We start from the raw sequence: 24,697 nt of genomic DNA, 5'->3' as shown, positions 1-24,697 counted from the left end.
GCCCCGCACACACTACGGACTGGTCTAGCCACCAGCTGAGAGAATCCAACACCTCCTGGGGGATTGTGATTAGCATGTCTAGTGGTTGTCTTGCCGGCCGGTAATGTGCGATGAGCCACGACTGGAGGGGCCTCATGCGGAGCCGAGCGTAACCGGTCACAAATGTGCATGCTGCCATGTGGCCTAACAGGGTTAGACATGTCCGTATTGATGTTAAGGGGGCTGCCCGCAATCGCTGAACGATCGCCGACAACGCCTGGAACCTTGGAAACGGCAGAAGGGCCCTGGCCATGGTGGAGTCCAGGACGGCCCCAATGAACTCCACCCTCTGCGTGGGGAGCAGGGTGGACTTGTCCACATTGATCATGAGGCCTAAGGTAGCAAACAGGCCGGTGATCCTGCGGACGTGGCTGCAAACCTGTAGCTCCGACGTGCCCCGAATTAACCAATCGTCTAGGTAAGGGAACACGTGGATACGACTGCGCCGAAGATGTGCCACAACGACGGCCATGCATTTTGTGAATACCCTCGGAGCCGTAGAAAGGCCAAATGGGAGGACTGCAAATTGGTAGTGAAGGCGGCCCACCACGAATCGAAGGAAACGTCTGTGGTGTGGCCAAATGGCAATGTGAAAATAAGCGTCCTGCATGTCGAGGGCGGCATACCAGTCTCCCGGATCCAGGGATGGGATAATGGTCCCCAGGGATACCATGCGGAACTTCAACTTCACTAGGTACTTGTTGAGCTCTCGCAGGTCGAGGATAGGCCTGAGGCCTCCCTTGGCCTTGGGGATCAGAAAGTAGCGGGAATAAAACCCCTTGCCTTTCTCGTTTTCCAGAACCGCCTCTATAGCTCCTTTGTTGAGGAGCGTCTGTACCTCCTGCCGAAGGAATTGCTCGTGAGAGGGGTCCCTGAAGAGTGACGAGGAAGGGGGGCGGGAGGGAGGAAATGATACAAACTGCAGGCGGTATCCCGTCTGCACCGTGCGTAAGACCCAGCGGTCCGATGTTATTTGGGTCCACGCCGGGAGGAAAAACGAAAGGCGGTTGGAAAACGGGGGGGAAGGATCCGTGGGGGAAACTGTTATTGCGCCCTCGGGCGCACCTTCAAAACGAAGGCTTGGGCCCAGGCGGGGGCTTGGAGGAGCTTTGATTCTGCCCCCCTTGGTTCCCCGACTGTCTATGCCTTCCATTCCTGCCGCGGCGCCTATTAAGGTCCTGCCGCTGGCGGAACTGGGGGTATGGCCTACGCTGCTGTTGCTGCTGCGGCCGGAAGGGTCTGCGCTGCGTTCCTGGCGTGTGCATCCCGAGGGAGCGCATAATGACCCGATTGTCTTTAAGACTTTTCAGTCTGGGGTCTGTCTTTTCTGAAAACAGGCCCTGGCCTTCGAACGGGAGGTCCTGGATGGTGTATTGGAGCTCCGGTGGAAGGCCAGAAACCTGAAGCCAGGAGATGCGGCGCATCGTTACCCCCGAGGCGAGGGTACGGGCAGCCGAGTCTGCAGCGTCCAAAGAGGCCTGTAACGAGGTTCGTGCAACCTTCTTGCCCTCATCAAGAATCGCCGCAAATTCTTGACGAGCCTCTTGTGGCAGCAGCTCTTTAAACTTGTCCGCTGCCACCCATGAGTTAAAAGCATAGCGGCTAAGAAGGGCTTGCTGATTTGAAACCCTGAGCTGAAGGGCCCCAGCCGAATAGACCTTGCGGCCGAGGAGGTCCATACGCCTGGCCTCCTTGGATTTGGGGGCTGGGGCTTCCTGTCCGTGGCGCTCCCTCTCGTTCACCGACTACACCACCAGGGAACATGGTGTCGGGTGAACGTGGAGGTACTCGTAGCCCTTGGAGGGGGCCATGTACTTCCTCTCGACGCCCCTCGCCGTAGGGGGGATGGAGGCCGGTGACTGCCAGATTGTATTGGCGTTGGCCTGGATCGTCCTAATGAAGGGTAGGGCGACCCTGGTGGGAGCATCGGATGAGAGGATGCTGACGACGGGGTCCTCGATCTCAGAGACCTCCTCGGCTTGCAGGCTCAGATTCTGTGCTACTCGCCTAAGGAGGTCTTGGTGTGCCCTGAGATCTAGTGGAGGAGGGCTATTGGAGGAAGTGCCAGCCACCGCTTTGTCGGGAGAGGAGGATGAGGAGACCCCTGGCAAGAAAGTGTCCAGTGGGGGGTCCCCCTCAGCCCTCGCCTCTGTCTCAGGAGCAAGACCAGGGTCTTGCTGCTTCGATCCTTCCTCTCCATCCGGGGAGGGAGGGGGGCGAGACAACGAAGCCTCTGGCGCCCTGTGCTCCGCCGTTGCAGGCCTAGCAGGAAGCTGTTGGGGGCCCTGGGCTTGATGGTACGCCCAGGGTGTCCAAAACCCCCACTGCTGCGGACCCTGGTCCTGTTGCGGAGGGTCCTGGAATAATGCCGCCTGTCTGTCGGTGCCCAGCGCATATACGCTGTCCGCTTGTGATGACACCGACGGCTGTCTGGAAGGCCATGGCGGGGCCGACCGCGGCTGATAAGAGTCTGCACCGTCCGGCACCGAAGATCTTCTCGGTGCCGGGGATCGGTACCGGGAGTCATAGCGGCGCCGGGATCGGGACTGGGTTCTGTCTCGGTGTCGGGATCTGGACCGGTACCGGCCGCTGCTTCGGTGCCGGGATCGGGACCGGGACCTGCCACCGACGTGGTGCCGGGAGGTCGACCGGGACCGGGACCTGCCACCAGCTCGGTGCCGGGAGGTTGACCGGCGCGCTGAATGACGGCGAGACTGGCTCCTAGAGTCACGGTGCCGGTATCGACGGCTGGAGTCAGACCGTGACCGTCTGGAGGTCGATCGGCGCCGCGAGTGCAACCGGTACCGCCGAGGGGAGCGGTGCCGGGACTGCGAGCGGCGGCGGGATCTCGAGCGACCGTGGCGTCGGGACCTCGATCGCGAGCGTGAGTCCCGAGACGGTGCCGTCATCATGGGCTTGCCCCTAGATGCTACCCGCACCGGAGGTACTGGGGGTGGCGGCTGAGTTGACTCAGTCAGGGCAATAAGGTCCCGTGCCGAGGCGAAGGTCTCCGGAGTGGATGGGACCAATAGCTCAACCCCAGATCTTATGGGGGAGCTCGGCGGTACCGGACTCGATGGACCCACCGGGCCCGGAGTCGACGGTGCCGGTAGCGCCGCGGCAGATGTCGCTGCCGGGCGCTCCATTCGAGTCTGCCTGGCTGGAGTTGCAGACGTTGATGGTCTTGTTTCTGCACCCGGTGCCGGGGAAGGTCGGTGCCGGGGAGTCTTTCCGGTGCCGGTGCGATCCGCTGCCAGCGTAGAGATCACGGCCTGCGAAGCTGCTGGGTCAAGTGCTGCTTCCATTAGGAGAGTCCTGAGTCTCTGGTCTCTCTCCTTCTTTGTCCTGGGCTTAAAAGCCTTGCAAATGCGGCACTTGTCCGATCTGTGCGATTCCCCCAGGCACTTTAGACACGCGTCGTGAGGGTCGCTGGTTAGCATAGGCTTTTTACAGGCCACACATTGCTTAAAGCCCGGCGAACCAGGCATGAGCCCGGTGCCGGGAAAGGCTACAGCCCAGACCGGCGAACAACTATGTACAAAACTATTTACACTACAAACTAATTAACTAACTATACTCAACCACTAACTAACAACCTTAGTAACAACGGTAGTAACAAGGAGAGCTAGGGACGTGGAGGACAGCAATGCCACGCTCCACAGTTCCAACGACCGACACGGCGGTAAGAAGGAACTGAGGAGCGGGTGGGCCGGCGGGGGTATATATCGAGTGCCATGGCGGCGCCACTCTAGGGGGCGACCTGCTGGCCCACTGGAGTTGCTAGGGTAAAAAGTTTCCGACGAGCGTGCACGCGCAGCGCGCACACCTAACTGGAATGGATGTGAGCAATCACTTGAAGAAGAACAAAAAGTTCCTCCTGATTTTGAACCATTTCCAGCACCTGGGAAGTTATGAGTGCGTTTGTTTCTCCACACAGGACATTAATTGGGATTTTGTCCCTGAATGGATACAGATGCATAACTTGCAACTTGAGCTTTGAAATAGCTACCACCAGCTGTTTCTTTTAAGATTCTGGGTGCAAAGTATTGACGAAAAAGAAGAGGAACAGGTCACCCTTCTGGATGAGTAAGGATTGGTGGCTTGTGTCAGCAAGGCATAGCTTGCCCTCTGAGAGTCCTTATAAATATAGCACAGCTCAGACTTGGTTATATGCTAGTAGGGCTTCTCTGCTGTGATGGGCGGCAGAGGGAGCTGCTCATGAAGTGCTCTACAGGAGAAAATAGAGGGTTACAGCCTCAACATTATGGCAATTCCTCAACTCAAGAGAGGGAGAGAGGAGGTAGATGCTAAAATGAAGTTGCTTGTGCACAAAAACATAAAAATTAGTTATAAAACATACTGGTTGGGAGAAACTGAACTAACTTGTTCCCTTGTTGGAAGAAGAAAATCTGGTTGCCTAAGCTGAAGGGTAGGTCTTAGACCTGGAGTATACACCAGTGTGGACTCCTTTCAAATTCCACAGGTGGGAGGTATTACCATTAGTGATGAATGAGGAGGGAAGATGTGCAGCAGAAAGTTTAATATAACATACTGTACATGAATACAAAGCACATATCAATTTGAAGCATAAAACTAAATGGAAATGGAATTCCAAGTATAGCCTACAAACACACAGTGATTTAGTACTAACAACAAGACTAGATCAGACCTAAAAGTATAAAACTAAAAATAAAACTAGCTGAGTTTAAAATACTTGAAATAATGCTTAGAGTGACTCCCTACCAAATAGATTACTTTACCTTGTAATTCCAATGTAGGACACTTCTTGCTTTGTATAATTGTTAACTAAAGAAATTCCAACATCTTGTAATGATAGAACAATTTCTTGTTCTGCTAGTTCTACTTTTTCACTTTCATATGTTGCTTTAAATACACTCTCATCTTCAGTGAATAGGATAATACGTTGCAAGCCTTCAAAAAATGAAACTAAATAAACTCTCTTTTTATCATCCAGGATGAGAGAGTCCATCATGTCCTACATGAGGAGAAGAAAAAAAAAAAAACAAAACCAAAAGTTTGCAACTCTTCATTCTACTTTGACAAACAAATGTAAATTCTGTACCAACACAGACATTGACAAATAAAAGCTACATTGGGAAGGTAGGACATTGGAGAGGGTAAGAATGGAAGAAAACAGGTCATATTCATAAGGACATTCTATGAAATTCAAAAATAGTAAAAATTTGAATCATGAAGCGAGACCTCAATTATGCACGCACTCATTAAGACAAAGGAACAAATGGGAATAAAGTTAAGAATATGGACAAGTGCAAATATTTCCCCTATGTGAGCTATGCAGATGTTGATCATTGATTAAACTAATGCAAACACATCAGAAGTTAAAGTATTTGTTTCTGCTTTATTAGAAACAATGAAAAGAAGAGGAAATCTATATTTACTACTGGAGAAGCATAAAACTGAAACCAAAAGAACAGTTAGCATAAGAGAAATAAAAAGTTAACTATATATCGGTACTGTTTTAAATATAGCCTGAATAACACAAAACATTTCTATTCAGGTGATTAATATAATGAAAATGGATTTTTTTGTTTTAATGTACCAGAATGTGTAAAATATTCTTATGCTTTAAAGTATTTCCATATCTTCAAAAAGTGAAATGGAACAATATCTTAAATTATGATTGGTTGCTCTGGCTATAAAAAGAGCTTTTTGGCAACTGTCTCAGGTCTCCATAACTAAGAATCTGTCATGGTTTTCAAAAGTTAGGCTCTTACAGACATAATCTATTCTCCATTCTTGTACAAACTCCTATTGTTTTCAGCAGGAGTTATGCACTTAAAATTGGTTGTAACATAGTGCTGTGTTTTAAATATGTGGTTTATTATTTGTTTCCGCAGTTTAAAGGATAATTCCTACAGTAAACTGGTCTTAACACATAACAAATAAGCTGAACTTTGTAGTTTTAGAGTATTAAACCAGGTTTCGAATTCTTGAAGAGAAACGTTAGAAAACTATTAAATCCAAGAACTCTATTAACACAAGCAGCACTTTTGTGAAATCAGGGTTTGTCTATACAGTCAGTGTGCTGCAAGCTGGGTTGTAAATCTACCTGGCACTAGTGTGTCATGCACTAACTATCCATGTGGACCTTGCTGCCACACACTAAAAATTCCTCTATTCTCATAGGCAAGTCTCCAGTATAACAAAACTGGCAATATTTAGTTACCCGAATAAAGGAAAATGGCAACATAATTATTTAACAATTCCCATAGCACTACCCATTCATTAGGAAAATGACAGACGTGTTCATTTGGCCCTTATTTCTCCAATATCTCATATTCTTGCCTGGTCTACACTTGGGGGATAGGGGGGATCAATCTAAGATACGCAGCTTCAGCTATGAGACTAGCATAGCTGAAGTCGATGTATCTTAGATCGACGTACCTCTCATCCTCACAGCATGGGATCGATGGCCGTGGCTCCCCCATCGACTCCGCTTCCGTCTCGGTGGAGTTCCGGAGTGGACGAGGAGCGTGTTCAAGGATCAATTTATTGCCTCTAGACAAGACGCAATAAATCGATCCCCAATAGATCGATCGCTACTAGCCGATCTGGTGGGTAGTGTGAATGTTCCCTATGAAAAACTGTCATTAAATTGTTTTGTTTTGTATCTCTTTGCTTCTTTCCTTTCTTAGTCACCTCCTAAGTTTTCAACAATTGATATTCTGGTTCTTCCCTTATGGAAAAGTCCTACAGAATTTAACAAGGATGAAGTTTCTAGAATACTACAAGAACAAATAAAAAAAACTATTGACACTGCACTCAGTGAATCAGCACTCCTCTGCAAAATAGAGTGGGGTCCAGAGGTGTCTAACAAACTTTCCTGGAACTTATTTTTAAAATAAGAACTAAAAAATTCCATTGAACCACCACCATGTTAGGAGGACATTACAGTTACACTGTTAGCAATCAAAATAAAGAAAATGTCAAAGTTGAGGTTGCATGAATAAGCTTAAATGTTGCCCCCTGTATACTCTGAAGCACTTAAATTTAAAAGATTGCATGCTATTTTTCAAATACAATATGTATTATACTTTGTCCTACAACCTGTAAGGTGCATCTTCAAAAGTGTGCAAGAAGAGCCTAATCCAAAGCCTACTGAAGTGAATGTGAGTCTTTCCATCATGCCTTAAATGCAACAGGGTTCTGCAAGACTGAATGACTTTCATGGAGTGTCTGATACCTCCAGAATAATACGTAAGTATACCACCTTCTAATAGTGCGTATCTAAGACTGTAAAAAACAAACCCAGTTTTTTTTCTATTTGTTGAGATCATGTATTTAAAGGCTATTGCAGTGCATAACACAAGAGAAAGAACTTAGGTTGGCAGGCAACCTTAATATCAACATTTCTGACTTCTGACTACTTTGCCAGGTAACTATAAACCACATTTTAAAAGGTATTTTAATCAAGCACCAATTTTTTAGAAAAAATATGTCTGTAAATAAATAAAGTACAGCCAGCCTGCTAGTATCTGTGCCAGAAAGCTGCTTTCATAATTATGAGCATCAGAAAGGCAATACTGGGGCCTAAAATTAACATACAGAAATACAATATCAACAGTTAGCACTGGTAAGAGTTCTATGATGTTAAATAGTACACGTACATCTTTTTGTGTTACTTCCCCATTGCATTTTCCACATTTCCATTTCAACTTTCTAGAGCCAACCGGATCAGCCCAAGTGTACAATACTGCTTTATTTGGCATGAGACAGTCCTCCATCACATTGAGAGAACTGCAAAATAATGATTAACAATATATATTCAATTATCTTTTATACAACAAACTCAAAATCTAACACGCCAAAGAATTGCACCATTTCTTACCTGTTAATTTATTCTCACTTTCATAGAATCATAGAATATCAGGGTTGGAAGGGATTTTAGGAGGTCATCTAGTTTAACCCCCTGCTCAAAGCAGGACCAATCTCCAACTAAATCATCCCAATCAGGGCTTTGGCAAGCCTGACCTTAAAAACCTCTAAGGAAGGAGATTCCACCACCTCCCTAGGTAACCCATTCCAATGCTTCACCACCCTCCTAGTGAAAAAGTTTTTCCTAATATCCAACCTAAACCTCCCCCACTGCAACATGAGACCATTAATTCTTGTTCTGTCATATGGTACCACTGAGAGAAGTCTAGATCCATCCTCTCTGGAACCCCCTTTCAAGAAGCTGAAAGCAGCTATCCAAGATGATATCAATGTATCATTAGTGGGCTTCCTGTTTCTTGGCAATACTCCACTTGGAATACATTAATAAAGGTTTTTGCTCTGTTTTTTTAAACTATAAAAGTGTGCATTTAAAGCACTATTCAGTGGTTAAATAATACACACACACACAAACTTTAGAGAAGAGTAATTAAATCAGTAGTACATGTTTATAATTTTACGAAGTGTGGGATAATTCAGCTTAGTGGAATTATAATTTTTAAAAATATTTTATTAACAACATAAATGAACTTCTCATACAAGTACACCTCTACCCTGATATAACGCTGTCCTTGGGAGCCAAAAAACCTTTCCATGTTATATGTGAAACCGTGTTATATCGAACTTGCTTCGATCCACTAGAGCGTGCAGCCCAGCCCTCCCAGAACACTGCTTTACCGTGTTATATCCGAATTCGTGTTAAATCGGGTCCCATTATATCGGAGTAGAGGTGTATTAGTAAATCTTATCCATAGCCTATATTTGTTTCCTTTTAAAATCTCGCGTGTGTTTGGTCAACCTGTATATCTATTTTATTCAAATTCTAAAAATAGTATGAAATCTACCTGATATTAATTATTAGTAAAATTTCCATTCGCAGTACTTATCGATTACTAATGGCAAATAAGTAACAAGAAGGCAGAAAGCAGAGCTTAGAAATCATGAAGGGAATCTAGGCTGAGTACTGTCTATCACACAAACATTTCTAGGGAAGAACAATGTATTTATAGATGCAACTACCTGGAGCATACTCTACCACAGAATTTGCTGGCTGAGGCATGAAAGTTTAGTCTGTAGTGTCTCAGTACTGTATTACGGATATCTGCAAAAAGTACAAACTTTACAGATCTATACAGCCTTGACACGGCTAGGGGGTCTGGTGCAGTATGTTGTAATACTATCAGGAACTGGTCTCCCCCCACTATAATGTACTGTTTTGTTTGTTTCTTGGGTAAACAACTTCATCTACTATAGCTTTAAAATTACATGGAGGATTCCCGAAAGACACCTCAACAAGCCAGAAATAATATGATGTTCAAATGCCACAACTTCATTCAACAAGAAACAAAAATATACACAAACAAAAAGAAGCAGGATTCATATAGTTTTTGCAGCAAAAAGTGCCTATAGCCACTGGGTCCAACTAACAGCTATCCTCTCTCTTAACTGCACATCTCCAAACAGCAAACTACAATTTTCAAAACAGTCCATTAATTTTGAGTACCTCCACTGAAACATCAAAAGGTGCCATTTTGCAGAGGGGCTGAGTATCCACAGCCCCTAATGATCTCAGTTAGAGTTGTGAGTGCTCACTGTCTACCAATATCAGGCCCAACATGTTGCACACCCAGAAAATGAGGTCCATGAATGAGTGGCTGTGTGTGACAATTTGGTTTTAGTGACTTGCCCAGCATCATGTGGCAAGTCTGTGTAAAGCCAGGAATAGAACCCAGTTCTCCTTGGTTGCAGATAAGTGTCCTATCTATACCATCATGTTTTTTCTTCTTGTAGCCCCATGCCTCATGGACAATACAACACTGCTTCATTAACAATACATCCCATCCAACAACAGAATACCATCTATGATGCATACTTTGAGTGTATCTCCACCTCATGAAATATGCTGAATATTTTGTTGTTGTTTTTTAATCTCATTTTTCACAGCTCTTTGAGAGACAGCACGCAGAACTATAGAAAACTTTCATGTGTATATATGCATACAGTGTACGAGTTGCACGTTCTTGCTCTCACACACACAATTATATATGTGCATACGCACATGTATGCGACCCTGTAACACATACACCGTAAGCATATATACACATGCAAGTTTATATATACAGTCTGCACCTACATGCTATGGAGAGTTTTATAACAACATTGCATACATACCTCTGCCCATATTCAATCATCTCTTCCTTGGTATGGTTAATTAACAGGAATGGAGCTGCACCGTCATGGTAATCTGATAAAGTAATTACTGTAGAACGTTCGGTCAGGTTAACATCCACTATAATGCCACCAAGCTATCAGATAGGAAATAAGAGTAAGTATCAGTGGTGTGATAAACCTTTTAATGTATAAAATATCATTTACTTTTTACAATGTGAAAACATTTAACCCCATAAGCTAAACCACAAACATCTGCTTTAATCTACTTTTATTATATTTTCCTGACCACATACTGAAAGTCAGGAAAGAGAGGCTGCATGGTCCTGCTAGTGAAAGCAGGGGGCTGAACTCAATGACCTTTCAAGGTCCCTTCCAGTTCTATGAGATATAGATAGATAGATAGATAGATATACCTATATATATATATAGATATAGATATAGATATAGATATATAGATATAATTTAGTGTATATCTCTGTGTGTGTGTATATATATATATATAAATAATTTAGTGTTCCAAGACTACATAGGCATTCTACACCCTCAAATAATAACGTTATTTGCTGACAGAGCAATTGGATCATTTAAACTCCAGGGCATGCTTGACGAGTTTGAAAATTCTGACCTCAACAATACGCTTTTGTTAAGGCTGCACCTAACCTTCTCTCCCACAAAGCTGGAGAACGCAACCCTATAACAATCTGTTTAGGCAGAGATAAGACTGACTCTATCAGACAAACTAACCAGTGGCAATAAACGTATATCCTTAAGCCTGTGAACATAGCTCTTGTGATGCTTAATTTCATTTGACTATGTTGTGCTACCTCAAGATAATAAAACATGCACTGTAGGAAGTTCAGAAATTCATGAAGTTTAAAAAGCCACCATAACAATCAGCAATGTCCCTACACATACAAAATGAAAAAGTAATGGATAAATCTACAAATAGGGCAACTGACTACAACTGTTATAAACTGGCTATTTCTAACATTTTATATATTTTCAATTAACATAAGCCAGTGCTAAACTGAAATGTAGCCTGTCCCCAAAAGATCACTTTTAATACGGGAAATTAATTTAGAAGCACGTGGGCCTTTATTTTCACTTATCTCTAATTATATTCATGTTTCCTAAAGACACTGCACTGAGTTTAAAATTTTTAGCTGTATGTGAAAAAAGTTCTTCAAATAAATGTTCAATAATAAGAATCAAAACCACTCTTAATAATTGTAATACAGGTAGCAGTCCTACAGCAAACCCTGACTTCTATGACTTTTCCATTCAGATACAGTAAACAAAGCGGTAAAAGTTATAGTTCATTTTACAGGATCCTAATAATGTACTGTACACTGTGGTCTAGATTCTCAGCTCAGATATATGATCACTGCTCCACTGACTTAAATGGTGCTCCAAGACCTTTACATCAGCTGAATATCTACCTTACAATCCTTCTTCCTCCACCTTCACCTGACATCAAGATTACAAAGTCACTCACACCTGGGCCAGAAATGAACTGGTAAATTGCAAAAATGCAGACTTACAAAATGTAGAGTATTAGCTACCTGTTTTCAGTAAGTAAGTAAAAACTTTAACATGAGAGATAATTAACGGAATAAACACTAGCAGCAAATACAACAGACCTGATTCTGATTTCGTTTAAACAGGATTTCATTTATAAACCAGGAGCAACTCCATTGATGTCAATACAGTTCTACCAGTGTAAAACTAATGCAAATGAAATAGGCATGAAGCCCAGTCAACATTCAAAACAGCCAACATTTCAGTTTTGACAGGTTTATTTTTTATAGAACATATGAAGATTTTATATATATATATTTTGGAATACCCCATTGTTTTTGGATTAGGAGAAGAGTTTCATATGGGAGGAGGTAGAGTATAGATTTATGTTGTCCTCTATAATTACTAAAAAAAAAAATCACTTACCTTATTGCCCAAATACAGCAATGTACAGTTTTCTTGCTTATTAAAACAGATCATCTTGGGGGGAATGTTGGAGTTTTCAACTCTAATCAGCAGTTTATTTGAATCATTTTCAGGCCAAAAGGGAATGCACTAGAATAAAATAATAAATGTTATATTCAAATGAATAGAAATCAGAATGGAAAACTGCTATGCAGCCCTCAAATGGCACTTTTCTTCTTATTACTATAATTTATATTACAGCATCAAGGGCCAAGACCCCATCATGCTAGATGCTGTACAAGCATAGGGCAAAAGGCAGTCCCTGCCCCAAAGAGTTTACAATGCAAGTACCAGACAAGAGACAGCATACGGATATGGACAGACCAATGGGGGAGTATAAGGAAACAATGAGACAACAACGGTTGACATGATAGGCTGTAGTCTCAACCTCCTACAGTGCTCGGCAGCAAGAAAATATATTGATTTTTAAAAACACTTTCATCTTAACTGCTGTAAAATGAATAGGGAGCTCTGTTAGAATTTTCTAAACAGTTACCTAATCTAAAAAGGAACCCAGAACATTTATGGTAGAGCAAGGGAGTGGAAAGGAGGGGTGAGGAACTAATGGTAAAAAAGGAATGGAGGCCAACACATATAGCATTTAAAAAAGAGAACAGCACCTGTAATGGAAAACCAAATTAAAATTTAGAGTATATTAAGAAAGCTCTGGCTTTTTTAACCACCAGTTTCCTGTTTAATCCATTTAACATGTATGGGGGCTTGTATTTTTTTCTCCTTATTGCTGAGGAAGTCCCAGCCATATATTCATGAAAGCTGGCGCACAGGTGTGACTGACTGGTTATGCCTTATCAGTCTGCAAAAGACATACTCTAATTTAAGAACTTTGGTATCTCTTTTACCAAAAATTATGAATTATTTATCAGCTTCAACAGTGACATTCAGTGAGAAAAATCTCACTTTAGCATAACGGTAAAACCTATTATATGTTCAACTCTCTAAATAAGCAAATTAAGTCAGGTATCAGCATGTTAGTGTATTTTTATACTTACCTTTCCTGTTAAAGGACTGTGTAATTAAATCCAACCCCGCACATTGCTCTTTATTAGCAATGTCTTACCCACTGTCTTTTTTAACATTTTCCAATTTTATATAGTGTATTATAAGGCCAATTAAAATTAGACTTGCCTTTTCCTTAAGTAAGTACAGCATGTTTTGCTGCTAGTGTAATGAATTCCTTTCTTTCACTGTCAGTCAACTGAAATTTTTTTGGTCATTCATTGAAGTTGACTTCATTATTATTATTTATATTTCAGTAGTACATAAAGGCCTCAACCAAGACCACAGCCCCATTGTACTAGAGTCTACAATCACATAAGAAGAGACAAAGAGCTTATTTTCACATAGAAAATACAGGCAAAGAGGGAGAGGAGAAAGAGAGGCACTGAAAGATATGACTTTACAGGGATCTTACAGAAGGTCACTAGGAATAGTAGTGAGGTCTCGAGTCCCGTGCACATTTAGACTTTTAAAAACTATACCTTTAAAATTTACGGTAAGTTTAATTCTTATGGAAGGAGACACTAAACAAGAGCCAGGGATTGTTTGAACAAATATTAAACAAGCTTGCCCAGAAAACTCTTCCTCTTTAAATACATACCTGCCACATCTGATATCTCAGTAATGCGCCTCTCCAAAGGAAAATAATATGAACTGTAGTATTAGGGTGAGACTAGCATACTCAATTTTGTACGACCGTACAACAATGTGAACTCAAAATTTCCAACAGCGAAGGGCTAGTTCACTAACTTACCAGGCCATCAAGTTCCCTCTCCCACAGATTCTCAGACCCCAGGAAGCAGGAAGACAAGAAAATAAATTAGTTAAATAGCAAGACTGACTAGGTTATTCAAGTGAAAAGGGTACGCTACAGACAATGGAAATTCATTCTCAAGAAGCAAACAAAAAGAAAAACTATGAAAGGTAAAATGGAAAGGTAAACTATAAGATGGAAATTAGGAAAGCTAAGAGGAAATCTGAAGATTAAATAGCCCAAAACAAAGAAGGTGATAGACAGTTGTTTCATATATCAGAAGCAGGAAAACTGCAAAATGGAGTAATGCTAGCAATTAAGGATAAGGAAGACTTGGAGAAAAACTAGGCAATTTTTTTTTGCACTAGTCTTAGCCACAGAGCATGCTGAGGTCATGCTTATGCCAAAACTCATCTTTACATGGTAATAGATGTGACAGTGTGAGATATGACTGTGTCAAACTGTAATCTTCATTTTATACAAGGAACTCCATGTTCTACTATGTTCTGAAGGCATGTCTAACCTTGCCATTGTGATATACTGAATTAATCCATCCCATCACAGAGCAATGTGCAGCTATCAACTTGGATTGTGTTTCAACTGCTGGCCTAATCCCAGCAAGACACTGGATTTTCTACCCAGGGGCACCAGCATGGCTAGTGGATCTGCAGCTTCTCAGCCTGAGCACACGATGAAAGGGAGAGAGACTATTTAAGAGGGGGTAACTTCTGTGAGATGGGAGGCCATTCATCACCACATTTAAGAAGAAATGCTGACAAAACCTCAGAATCAATAAAGGGGTGAGTTCTGACTGTGGTGGAGAGGGAGAATGTCTCAGGACTTGTTATTTTACAAGTATCTCTAACTCCTGTGCTTTTTAAGAATAAAGTGACTGGTTAAGAAATTCCTTTGTTAAACCTATGTTCATTGCTTGCCTGCAACGTTGTCTCTGAAAGAGTTAAAATTAGAAGCCAGAGTGCCCACAACTAGGTGGGAAACACTTTGGGAGTATATGTAAGCAACTGGGGGCTCAGGAAGTCAGAGGAACTGGTTTATTGGACTCAAGCAACTGGACTGCAGAGTCCCACATCCCAAAGATGGGTTCAGACAAGAAGTCTTTTCCTGTGAATGCACCCTAGAAACCCAGAGCTAGAAGCATGTGGAGTCCAGAGACTGGGTTCACTTACAGACTGGTGACCATCTAGAGGGGGACTAGGCCAGGCTGTGACAAAGAAAACGGGGCATTGTCAGAGCAAAGGTGTCAAAAAAGGAGGAGCTGGCACAAACAGATAAGTTAGAGAGCAACAAGTGAGCTTAGGACTAGGTAGTAAATACCCAAGACATTTTGAGGAATTTGAGAAAAAAGTGTGGCTGAGTTGCAACAAATTTTGACATTTTTCATTAAAATTGAAGCTTACTAACCTGTAACTTGGGTTCTTCAACATGGACTCTGCATACTCCCATGCTTGGGATGCTTCCACTAGTGCAACTTGAACAGAACCTTAACTAGTGTGGCATCTCATGCAACACTCATGTGCCGCTCCTCTCAGTGTTTGTGAATATTTGGAGGATGAGGACACAAAAGGGGGCATTATGCTCCAGCTGCTTCAGTTCCTTCTCCTGTGACCCCAGATCCTCTGTTAAGTATGACCCCAAGGAAGAGGGGAAGGATGGAAAGGAGTATGCATATGCAGTCCAGCTTAGGGGACTCAGGTGAGTAACTTTCATTTCCTTTCTATGTGTCCTCTGCATATTCCTATTCCTGGGATAGATTGCTTAGCAGTATACTAATCCTTGTAAGGTGGGCCATGGAGTCGCAATTGAATAAGGACTTGAAAATTGCTTCACCAAACCCTGCATCTCAGCTAGACGCTAAGTCTAGAACATAGTGTTTAGTAAAAGTATTAATGGGGCTCCACACAGCTATCTTGCAACTTCCTGCAAGTTTTTAGTAAAAGTCATAAAGGCTACTTTCACTTTAGCAGAATGTGCTAAAAATCCCTTTGTGGAGCAGACCAGATGCTAACATACACTTCTTGTATATAACACTTAACCCATCTAGATAAAATTTGAGTAGTGAGTGTGAGCCATCTGTGTAAAAGATGAACATGTTGGGAATTTGTCTAAAATGTTTATTTCTGTCCAAATACTATACTAAAGCTCTTTTAACATCCAGAGTATGCAGTCTAGCCTTCCTTACATGACTAAAAAGTTTAGAAAAGAATACCAGAACATTACTTGCTTGATTTATATGAAACTCAGAAATCACCATAAGTAAAAACCTAGAGCGGGGACATAGCAATAGTTTGTCCTTATGAAAGGCAGTAAATGGTGGCTCATCCATCAATTCTTGAAGTTCACTTTTTCTCCTTGCTGAATAGCTATTACAGAAGCTGTTTTAATGGATAAATGGAAAAATGTACATTCCCCAAAGGTTCAAAAGAGTGTTGCATGAGATGAGCAAGCACTATATTTAGATCCCAAGATGATACAGGATCTCTAACTGGTAGATATAAATTAAGTCCTTTTAGAAATCTTTTAACCATATAATGAACATCCTATGGATAATAAATCTATGTAACAAGGTGTATTGAAACTACGAAGAGATGGACCTTAACAAAAGACAGCAAGAGACTAAACATTTGAAGATGTAGCAAATACTCTAAAATATACTGAATAGGTGCTGTATAAGGATCTATATTAGCAAATCTGCGTTATATTCAGTAACTACTTTCTTGACGATGCTGTGACTAGCCAATTGTCTAGATAAGGAGAAATGAAAATCCCTTGCTTTCTCAGACATGTTGCCACTATGGAAGGACACTGTTTGAAAACACCTGGTACAGCAGAAAGACAAAAGGGAAGGAACTTGAGTGGAAGTGGTCCTTTCTTAAATAAAATGCAGGTATTTCCGATGGATCGTCTACTGAAGTCTGAAAATACATATCCTTTAGATTGACAGTGACAAACCAGTTCTGAATAGAAAGGAAGCAAATGATGAAGGCTAGGGACAACACGCAGAACTGAAAACTTCAATGAAATGCATTTAGCATCCTGATATATAATATGGGACAAAGATCTCCCACCTCGTTTTAAAATAACTAAGTATCTTGAATAAAAACCCTTTCCCTTCTTTTATATGCAGCACGTCCTCTATAGCTCCTGGTTTTTAGAAGGCAGAGAACTTTGACTCTCAGCAGGCTCTCATGTGATGGGTCCCTGAAGAAGGATGAGAGACAAGGGTTGGAGACAGAGTTTTGAATTTGATAAAGTATCTGTTGAAAATAATTTCTAGATTTGTTCTGTCTGATGTTATAGACTGCCACTGATGGCAGAACTGGGATAGGAGGTCTCCAAACGGGGTAGGGCAGGCACTGGATACGACTGATTTGCAGGTCCTATGTTCTCATGTAAAAACAGGATTGAGGTTGAGATCCAGAAGATGGTGTAATGGATAGTATCCCTTTACTGCGGGGCTTAAAAGGTTTCTCTTTCTATTGCTGTTGTTGATGACGAGTCCACTGATGATAATTCCTCTTTTGATAAAAATAGGATGAAGATGGAGGTTACTGTGTATAGTACCTAAATAAAGGCACGTACAGCTGCTTATTTTTTAAAAAACACATGAGAATTTGGCTGTAAACTTAATATTCTTCATTTCCCCTAAAACCTCATCTGTTTTTAACTAAATAAACCATTCCCTTCAAACAGGAGATCTTCAGATCTCATTCTCATCTCTGGAGGAAGACCCACAGATCTTAACCAGGCATGGTGTCAAAGATAGGCCCAAAACTACAGACCTAGCCGAAATAGCCAAAGACTCAAAAGTTGTCCTCAAATCAAGCTTAGCAGCACTCTGACATTTCACCACAATGGATTTGCCACCCTTCTCTGGTCATCTCGTTGATTCTTTATATAGGCTGACATATTTCCCCATAGATGGTACTGACAGCATGCCACCATTGCCTGATAATTTGCTACTCTTATGCCAAAGGTAGCAGAGGAGAAATTTCTTCTTTCTGGCATGTTCTTCCCTTTCTTCTCATCTGGTGTTGAATGAATCTCTTCAGTGTAGCTTCCATCACCAACGAATTTGAGGATGGATGGATGTGAAACATTAATAAGTCTTCTTGGGGAAACTGATATAATTAATCTACCCTTTTAGACATCAGCTGCACTGATGGAAGTGCAGACCATGTTGCTTTTGCTGCTTGACAAAGTCCATTTAGTAAAGCAAGTGTAACCCTCTGTCTTGCAGACTCCACTAATTTATCAAATATAGGTTGTACCATCTTTCTCTATGGACACTGAATAAATATTAAATGTTTTTGTCATTTTAGCCATTCTGTCTAATTCATGGTATAATACAGCATCTTATGATGATGATGACATTAATGACACCCCAAACACTTTCTTCTGGAGACGTTATGTCTCCAAAGTCCACGTTCAACACTCCTGTGGCTGTTCTATTTGCTCTTCCATGTCTGATAAAGCATCCTGCAAAATCATAGGACCCCCTTCTCTCTCCCTCTCCATTGTACAATCAGATCCACGCTTTTCAGATCCAAAGACTGAAATCCTTCCTGGATCCGTGTATAGATCCCATGATTGAGTTTGCCAATCAAGTCAAAAGCCTGTATTTAGATCTATGGGTAAAATCATGGGTGATACAGATACTGTCCCAAATCCTTGTGTAGAATAGTATCTATCCTTCTGACAAAGGATCTTATCCAGTTCCATGTCTAGATGCAAATCTGAATGATGCAAATACAAACAGTGAAGGAAGGGTCAGGAAAGGTGCGGGAAAGCTCCAATAGGCACTGCTGTTGTTCAAGCTGCATCAGTCAGAGTGTCCCAGGAGTGGGACCATATAGAGGACATTCAGTGAAAAATCTGTTACTATACTGGAGAACGGGAGGGCAACAAATTTATCTATGTTTTAAAATGTTTTTAGCGATGATCCTGAGATCTACAACGCCTCACTTTAGTATCTGGAAAAGCAGTGAGTCCAGGGCTGTTCAATATTTTCATTAATGACTTGGATGATGGAGTGGAGAGTATGCTTATAACATTTGTGGCTGACACCAAGCTGGGAGGGGTAGTAAGCACTTTGGAGCACAGAATTAGAATTCAAAATAACTTCGATAAACTGGTGAATTGGTCTGAAATCAACCAGATGAAATTAAATAAAAACAAGTGCAAAGTACTACACTTCTGTTAGACACGGTACTGCAGAAAAGGATCTAGGGGATATAGAGTCAATCACAAATTGTATATGACATCCCAATGTGATGTAGTAGTGAAAAAGGCTAAAATTTTGGGATATATTAACAGGAATGCTGTATGTAAGACATGGGACACAATTATCCTACTCTACTCAGCATTGGTGAGGCTTCAGCTGGAATACTGTGCTCAGTTTTGGGTGCCACCCTTTAAGAAAGATGTGGACCATCTGGGGAGAATCCAACTGAGAGCAACAAAAACAATAAAAGGTTTAGATAACATGAGTTATGAGGAAAGGTTAAAAAACTGGGTATATTTAGTTTTGAGAAAAGATGACCGAGAGGACCCGATATTCGTCTTCACATATATTAAAAGCTGTTATATAGAGGAAGGTGATCAGTTGTTGTCCACGTGCACTGAATAATCAGCTTAATTTACAGCAAGGAAAAGGTAGGTTAGTTACTAGGAAAAACTTTCAACCTATAGAGAGAGTTAAGCAACGGAATAGGTTACCAAGGGAGATTGTGGAATCTCTATCACTGTAAGTTTTTTAGAACATGTTGGACAAACACCTGTCAAGGGAGGATCTAGGTATACTTGGTCCTGTCTCACGATTGACTAGATGACTGCTCAAGGTCCATTCCAGCCCCGTGTTTCTCTGATTCTTGGTAAAAATGCAATTATAAAATACCTTGGTGAGCACAATATGATGTGGCCAAGCCAGTAATAGCATCAAGTAAAGGAAAAAGAAGGTTACTCACCTTTGTAACTGTTGTTCTTCGAGATGTGTTGCTCACATCCATTCCAGTTAGGTGTGTGCGCCGCGCGTGCACGTTCGTCGGAAACTTTTTACCCTAGCAACTCCAGTGGGCCGGCAGGTCGCCCCCTGGAGTGGCGCCACCATGGCGCTCAATATATACCCTTGCCGGCCCACCCGCTCCTCAGTTCCTTCTTGCCGGCTACTCCGACAGTGGGGAAGGAGGGCGGGTGTGGAATGGATGTGAGCAACACATCTAAAAGAACAACAGCTACAAAGGTGAGTAACCGTCTTTTCTTCTTCGAGTGATTACTCACATCCATTCCAGTTAGGTGAATCCCAAGCCATACCTAGGCGGTGGGGTCGGAGTGAGAAGTAGCGGCATGGAGCACTGCAGATCCGAAGGCCGCATCCTCTCTTGACTGCTGGACCAGGGCGTAGTGGGAAGCAAAGGTGTGGACCGATGACCAGGTCGCTGCCCGACAGATTTCCTGGATGGGCACACGGGCGAGGAAAGCCAGCGACGACGCCTGTGCCCTGGTAGAATGCGCAGTGACACGGTCCGTAGGGACGTGGGCCAAGTCATAGCAGGTCCTGATACAGGACGTTACCCACGAGGATAACCTCTGCGAAGAAATGGGAAGCCCCTTCATGCGGTCCGCTACTGCCACGAAAAGCTGGGGGGATTTGCGGAACGGTCTGGTCCTCTCCACATAGAACGCGAGAGCCCTACGGACATCAAGCGAGTGGAGCTGTTGCTCCCTGCCTGAAGAGTGAGGTTTCGGGAAAAAAACCGGGAGGAATATCTCTTGGTTGATGTGGAAGGCTGAGACCACCTTGGGGAGAAAGGCAGGGTGTGGCCTCAGCTGCACCTTATCTTTATGGAAGACTGTATACGGGGGGTCTACCACGAGAGCCCGGAGTTCCGACACCCGTCTAGCTGAGGTGATAGCTACTAGAAAGGCAGTCTTCCAAGAGAGATAGAGTAGGGAGCAGGTAGCTAACGGCTCGAAGGGGGGCCCCATGAGCCGAGACAACACCAGGTTAAGATCCCAGGTTGGAGTAGGGAGTCGGACGTTAGGGTACAAACGTTCCAGCCCCTTCAGGAATCTAGTCACCGTCGGGTGAGAAAAAACGGAGCGGCCATCCCCACCCGGGTGAAAGGTGGAGATAGCCGCCAGGTGGACCCGCAAGGACGATATCGCCAGGCCCTGTTGTTTGAGGGACCAAATATAGTCTAAAATATTGGCCACCGAAACTTCCATAGGGCGGAGACCTTTCTCCACGCACCAACAGGAGAAACGCTTCCACTTGGCCGAGTATGTAGCTCTAGTGGAAGGCTTCCTGCTGCCCAAGAGTATCTCCCGTACCGGGGTGGAGCAGTGCAGCTCAGCATTGGTCAGCCACGCAGGAACCACGCCGCTAGGTGCAGCGACTGCAGGTCCGGGTGACAGAGAGTCCCGTGTTCCTGGGTGATCAGGTCCGGGTGAAGGGGCAGGGGAACTGGGTCGGCTATGGCCAGGTCCAGCAACATGGGGTACCAATGTTGCCTGGGCCACGCCGGGGCTACCATGATCACGCGAGCCCTGTCCCTGCGCACCTTCAGAAGGACCCTGTGGACCAGCGGGAACGGGGGAAACGCGTAGAACAAGTGGGTCGTCCACGGAATAAGGAAGGCATCCGCTATAGACCCGGGTTCCCTGCCCTGCAAAGAGCAGAACGCCTGGCATTTCCTGTTCCCCCCGGACGCGAAGAGGTCCACATGGGGATAACCCCACCTCAGGAAGATCGAGAGGGCGACGTCCGGGCGAAGGGACCACTCGTGTGAGAGGAAGGATCTGCTCAGGCGGTCCGCCAGCGTGTTCCGTACTCCGGGGAGGAAGGAAGCCGTTAGGTGAATGGAGTGGGCTACACAAAAGTCCCAGAGTTGCATCGCCTCGTGACATAGGGGAGAGGATCTGGTGCCGCCCTGCTTATTGATATAGTACATGGTCGTCGTGTTGTCGGTAAACACTGCGACACAACGACCCCGAAGCTGGTGACAGAACGTTTGACAAGCAAGGCGGACCGCTCTCAACTCCCGCATGTTGATGTGCAGCTTCACCTCCTGCGGGGACCACAGGCCCTGTGTTCTCAGGGATCCCAGGTGGGCCCCCCAGCCGAGATCCGAGGCATCCGTCGTTAGGGACACCGAGGGCTGGGGTGGGTGGAATGGGAGCCCCGCACACACTACGGACTGGTCTAGCCACCAGCTGAGAGAATCCAACACCCCCTGGGGGATTGTGATCAGCATGTCTAGTGGTTGCCTTGCCGGCCGGTAATGTGCGATGAGCCACAACTGGAGGGGCCTCATGCGGAGCCGAGCGTAACCGGTCACAAATGTGCATGCTGCCATGTGGCCTAACAGGGTTAGACATGTCCGTATTGATGTTAAGGGGGCTGCCCGCAATCGCTGAACGATCGCCGACAACGCCTGGAACCTTGGAAACGGCAGAAGAGCCCTGGCCACGGTGGAGTCCAGGACGGCCCCGATGAACTCCACCCTCTGCGTGGGGGGCAGGGTGGACTTGTCTACGTTGATGATGAGGCCTAAGGTAGCAAACAGGCCGGTGATCCTGCGGACGTGGCTGCAAACCTGTAGCTCCGACGTGCCCCGAATTAACCCATCGTCTAGGTAAGGGAACACGTGGATACGACTGCGCCGAAGATGTGCCACAACGACGGCCATGCATTTTGTGAATACCCTCGGAGCCGCAGAAAGGGCAAATGGGAGGACTGCAAATTGGTAGTGAAGGCGGCCCACCACGAATCGAAGGAAACGTCTGTGGTGTGGCCAAATGGCAATGTGAAAATAAGCGTCCTGCATGTCGAGGGCGGCATACCAGTCTCCCGGATCCAGGGATGGGATAATGGTCCCCAGGGATACCATGCGGAACTTCAACTTCACTAGGCATTTGTTGAGCTCTCGCAGGTCGAGGATAGGCCTGAGGCCTCCCTTGGCCTTGGGGATCAGAAAGTAGCGGGAATAAAACCCCTTGCCTTTCTCGTTTTCCGGAACCGCCTCTATAGCTCCTTTGTTGAGGAGCGTCTGTACCTCCTGTCGAAGGAACTGCTCGTGAGAGGGGTCCCTGAAGAGTGACGAGGAAGGGGGGCGGGAGGGAGGAAATGATACAAACTGCAGGCGGTATCCCGTCTGCACCGTGCGTAAGACCCAGCGGTCCGATGTTATTTGGGTCCACGCCGGGAGGAAAAACGAAAGGCGGTTGGAAAACGGGGGGGAAGGATCCGTGGGGAAAACTGCTACTGCGCCCTCGGGCGCACCTTCAAAACGAAGGCTTGGGCCCAGATGGGGGCTTAGAGGAGCTTTGATTCTGCCCCCCTTGGTTCCCCGAATGTCTACGCCTTCCATTCCTGCCACGGAGCCTATTAAGGTCCTGCCGTTGGCGGAACTGGGGGTATGGCCTACGCTGCTGTTGCTGCTGCGGCCGGAAGGGTCTGCGCTGCGTTCCTGGCGTGTGCATCCCGAGGGAGCGCATAATGACCCGATTGTCTTTAAGACTTTTCAGTCTGGGGTCTGTCTTTTCTGAAAACAGGCCCTGGCCTTCGAACAGGAGGTCCTGGATGGTGTATTGGAGCTCCGGTGGAAGGCCAGAGACCTGAAGCCAGGAGATACGGCGCATCGTTACCCCCGAGGCGAGGGTGCGGGCAGCCGAGTCTGCAGCGTCCAAAGATGCCTGCAACGAGGTTCGTGCAACCTTCTTGCCCTCGTCCAGAATGGCCGCAAATTCTTGCCGGGCCTCCTGTGGCAGCAGCTCTTTGAATTTGTCCGCTGCCACCCATGAGTTAAAAGCATATCTGCTGAGAAGGGCTTGCTGGTTTGAAACCCTGAGCTGAAGGGCCCCAGCCGAATAGACCTTGCGGCCGAGGAGGTCCATACGCCTGGCCTCCTTGGATTTGGGGGCTGGGGCTTCCTGTCCGTGGCGCTCCCTCTCGTTCACCGACTGTACCACCAGGGAACACGGTGTCGGGTGGACGTGGAGGTACTCGTAGCCCTTGGAGGGGGCCATGTACTTCCTTTCGACGCCCCTCGCCGTAGGGGGGACGGAGGCCGGTGACTGCCAGATTGTATTGGCGTTGGCCTGGATCGTCCTAATGAAGGGTAGGGCGACCCTGGTGGGAGCATCAGATGAGAGGATGGTGACGATGGGGTCCTCGATCTCAGAGACCTCCTCGGCTTGCAAGCTCAGATTCTGTGCTACTCGCCTAAGGAGGTCTTGGTGTGCCCTGAGATCTAGCGGAGGAGGGCTATTGGAGGAAGTGCCAGCCACCGCTTCGTCGGGGGAGGAGGATGAGGAGACCCCTGGCAAGAAAGTGTCCAGTGGGGGGTCCCCCTCAGCCCTCGCCTCTGTCTCAGGAGCAAGACCAGGGTCTTGCTGCTTCGATCCTTCCTCTCCATCCGGAGAGGGAGGGGGGCGAGACAACGAAGCCTCTGGCACCCTGTGCTCCGCCGTTGTAGGCCTAGCAGGAAGCTGCTGGGGGCCCTGGGGTTGATGGTATGCCCAGGGTGTCCAAAACCCCCACTGCTGCGGACCCTGGTCCTGTTGCGGAGGGTCCTGAAATAATGCCGCCTGTCTGTCGGTGCCCAGCGCATACACGCTGTCTGCTTGAGACGACACCGACGGCTGTCTAGAAGGCCATGGCGGGGCCGACCGCGGCTGATAGGAGTCTGCGCGGTTCGGCACCGAAGATCTTCTCGGTGCCGGGGATCGGTACCGGGA

The 24,697-nt window shown here is 45.3% G+C and overlaps 1 protein-coding gene across 1 annotated transcript in view; it reads right to left on the bottom strand.

The window, feature by feature from the left end:
- The window catches only part of VPS13A (vacuolar protein sorting 13 homolog A), a 322,609-nt gene that overhangs the window by 78,783 nt on the left and 219,129 nt on the right, over positions 1-24,697 (bottom strand). The window contains exons 50-53 of the mRNA XM_050945432.1: positions 12,130-12,258; positions 10,186-10,319; positions 7,689-7,818; positions 4,800-5,035 (exon numbers count right to left, since the gene is read on the bottom strand). Coding sequence (XP_050801389.1) covers positions 4,800-5,035; positions 7,689-7,818; positions 10,186-10,319; positions 12,130-12,258 — 629 coding nt within the window. The remainder of the gene's footprint in view (positions 1-4,799; positions 5,036-7,688; positions 7,819-10,185; positions 10,320-12,129; positions 12,259-24,697) is intronic.

This window comes from Gopherus flavomarginatus, chromosome 3 (genome assembly GCF_025201925.1).
Source record: "Gopherus flavomarginatus isolate rGopFla2 chromosome 3, rGopFla2.mat.asm, whole genome shotgun sequence".
Lineage (NCBI taxonomy): Eukaryota > Metazoa > Chordata > Testudines > Testudinidae > Gopherus > Gopherus flavomarginatus.
This window is presented reverse-complemented; position numbering and strand designations above follow the sequence as displayed.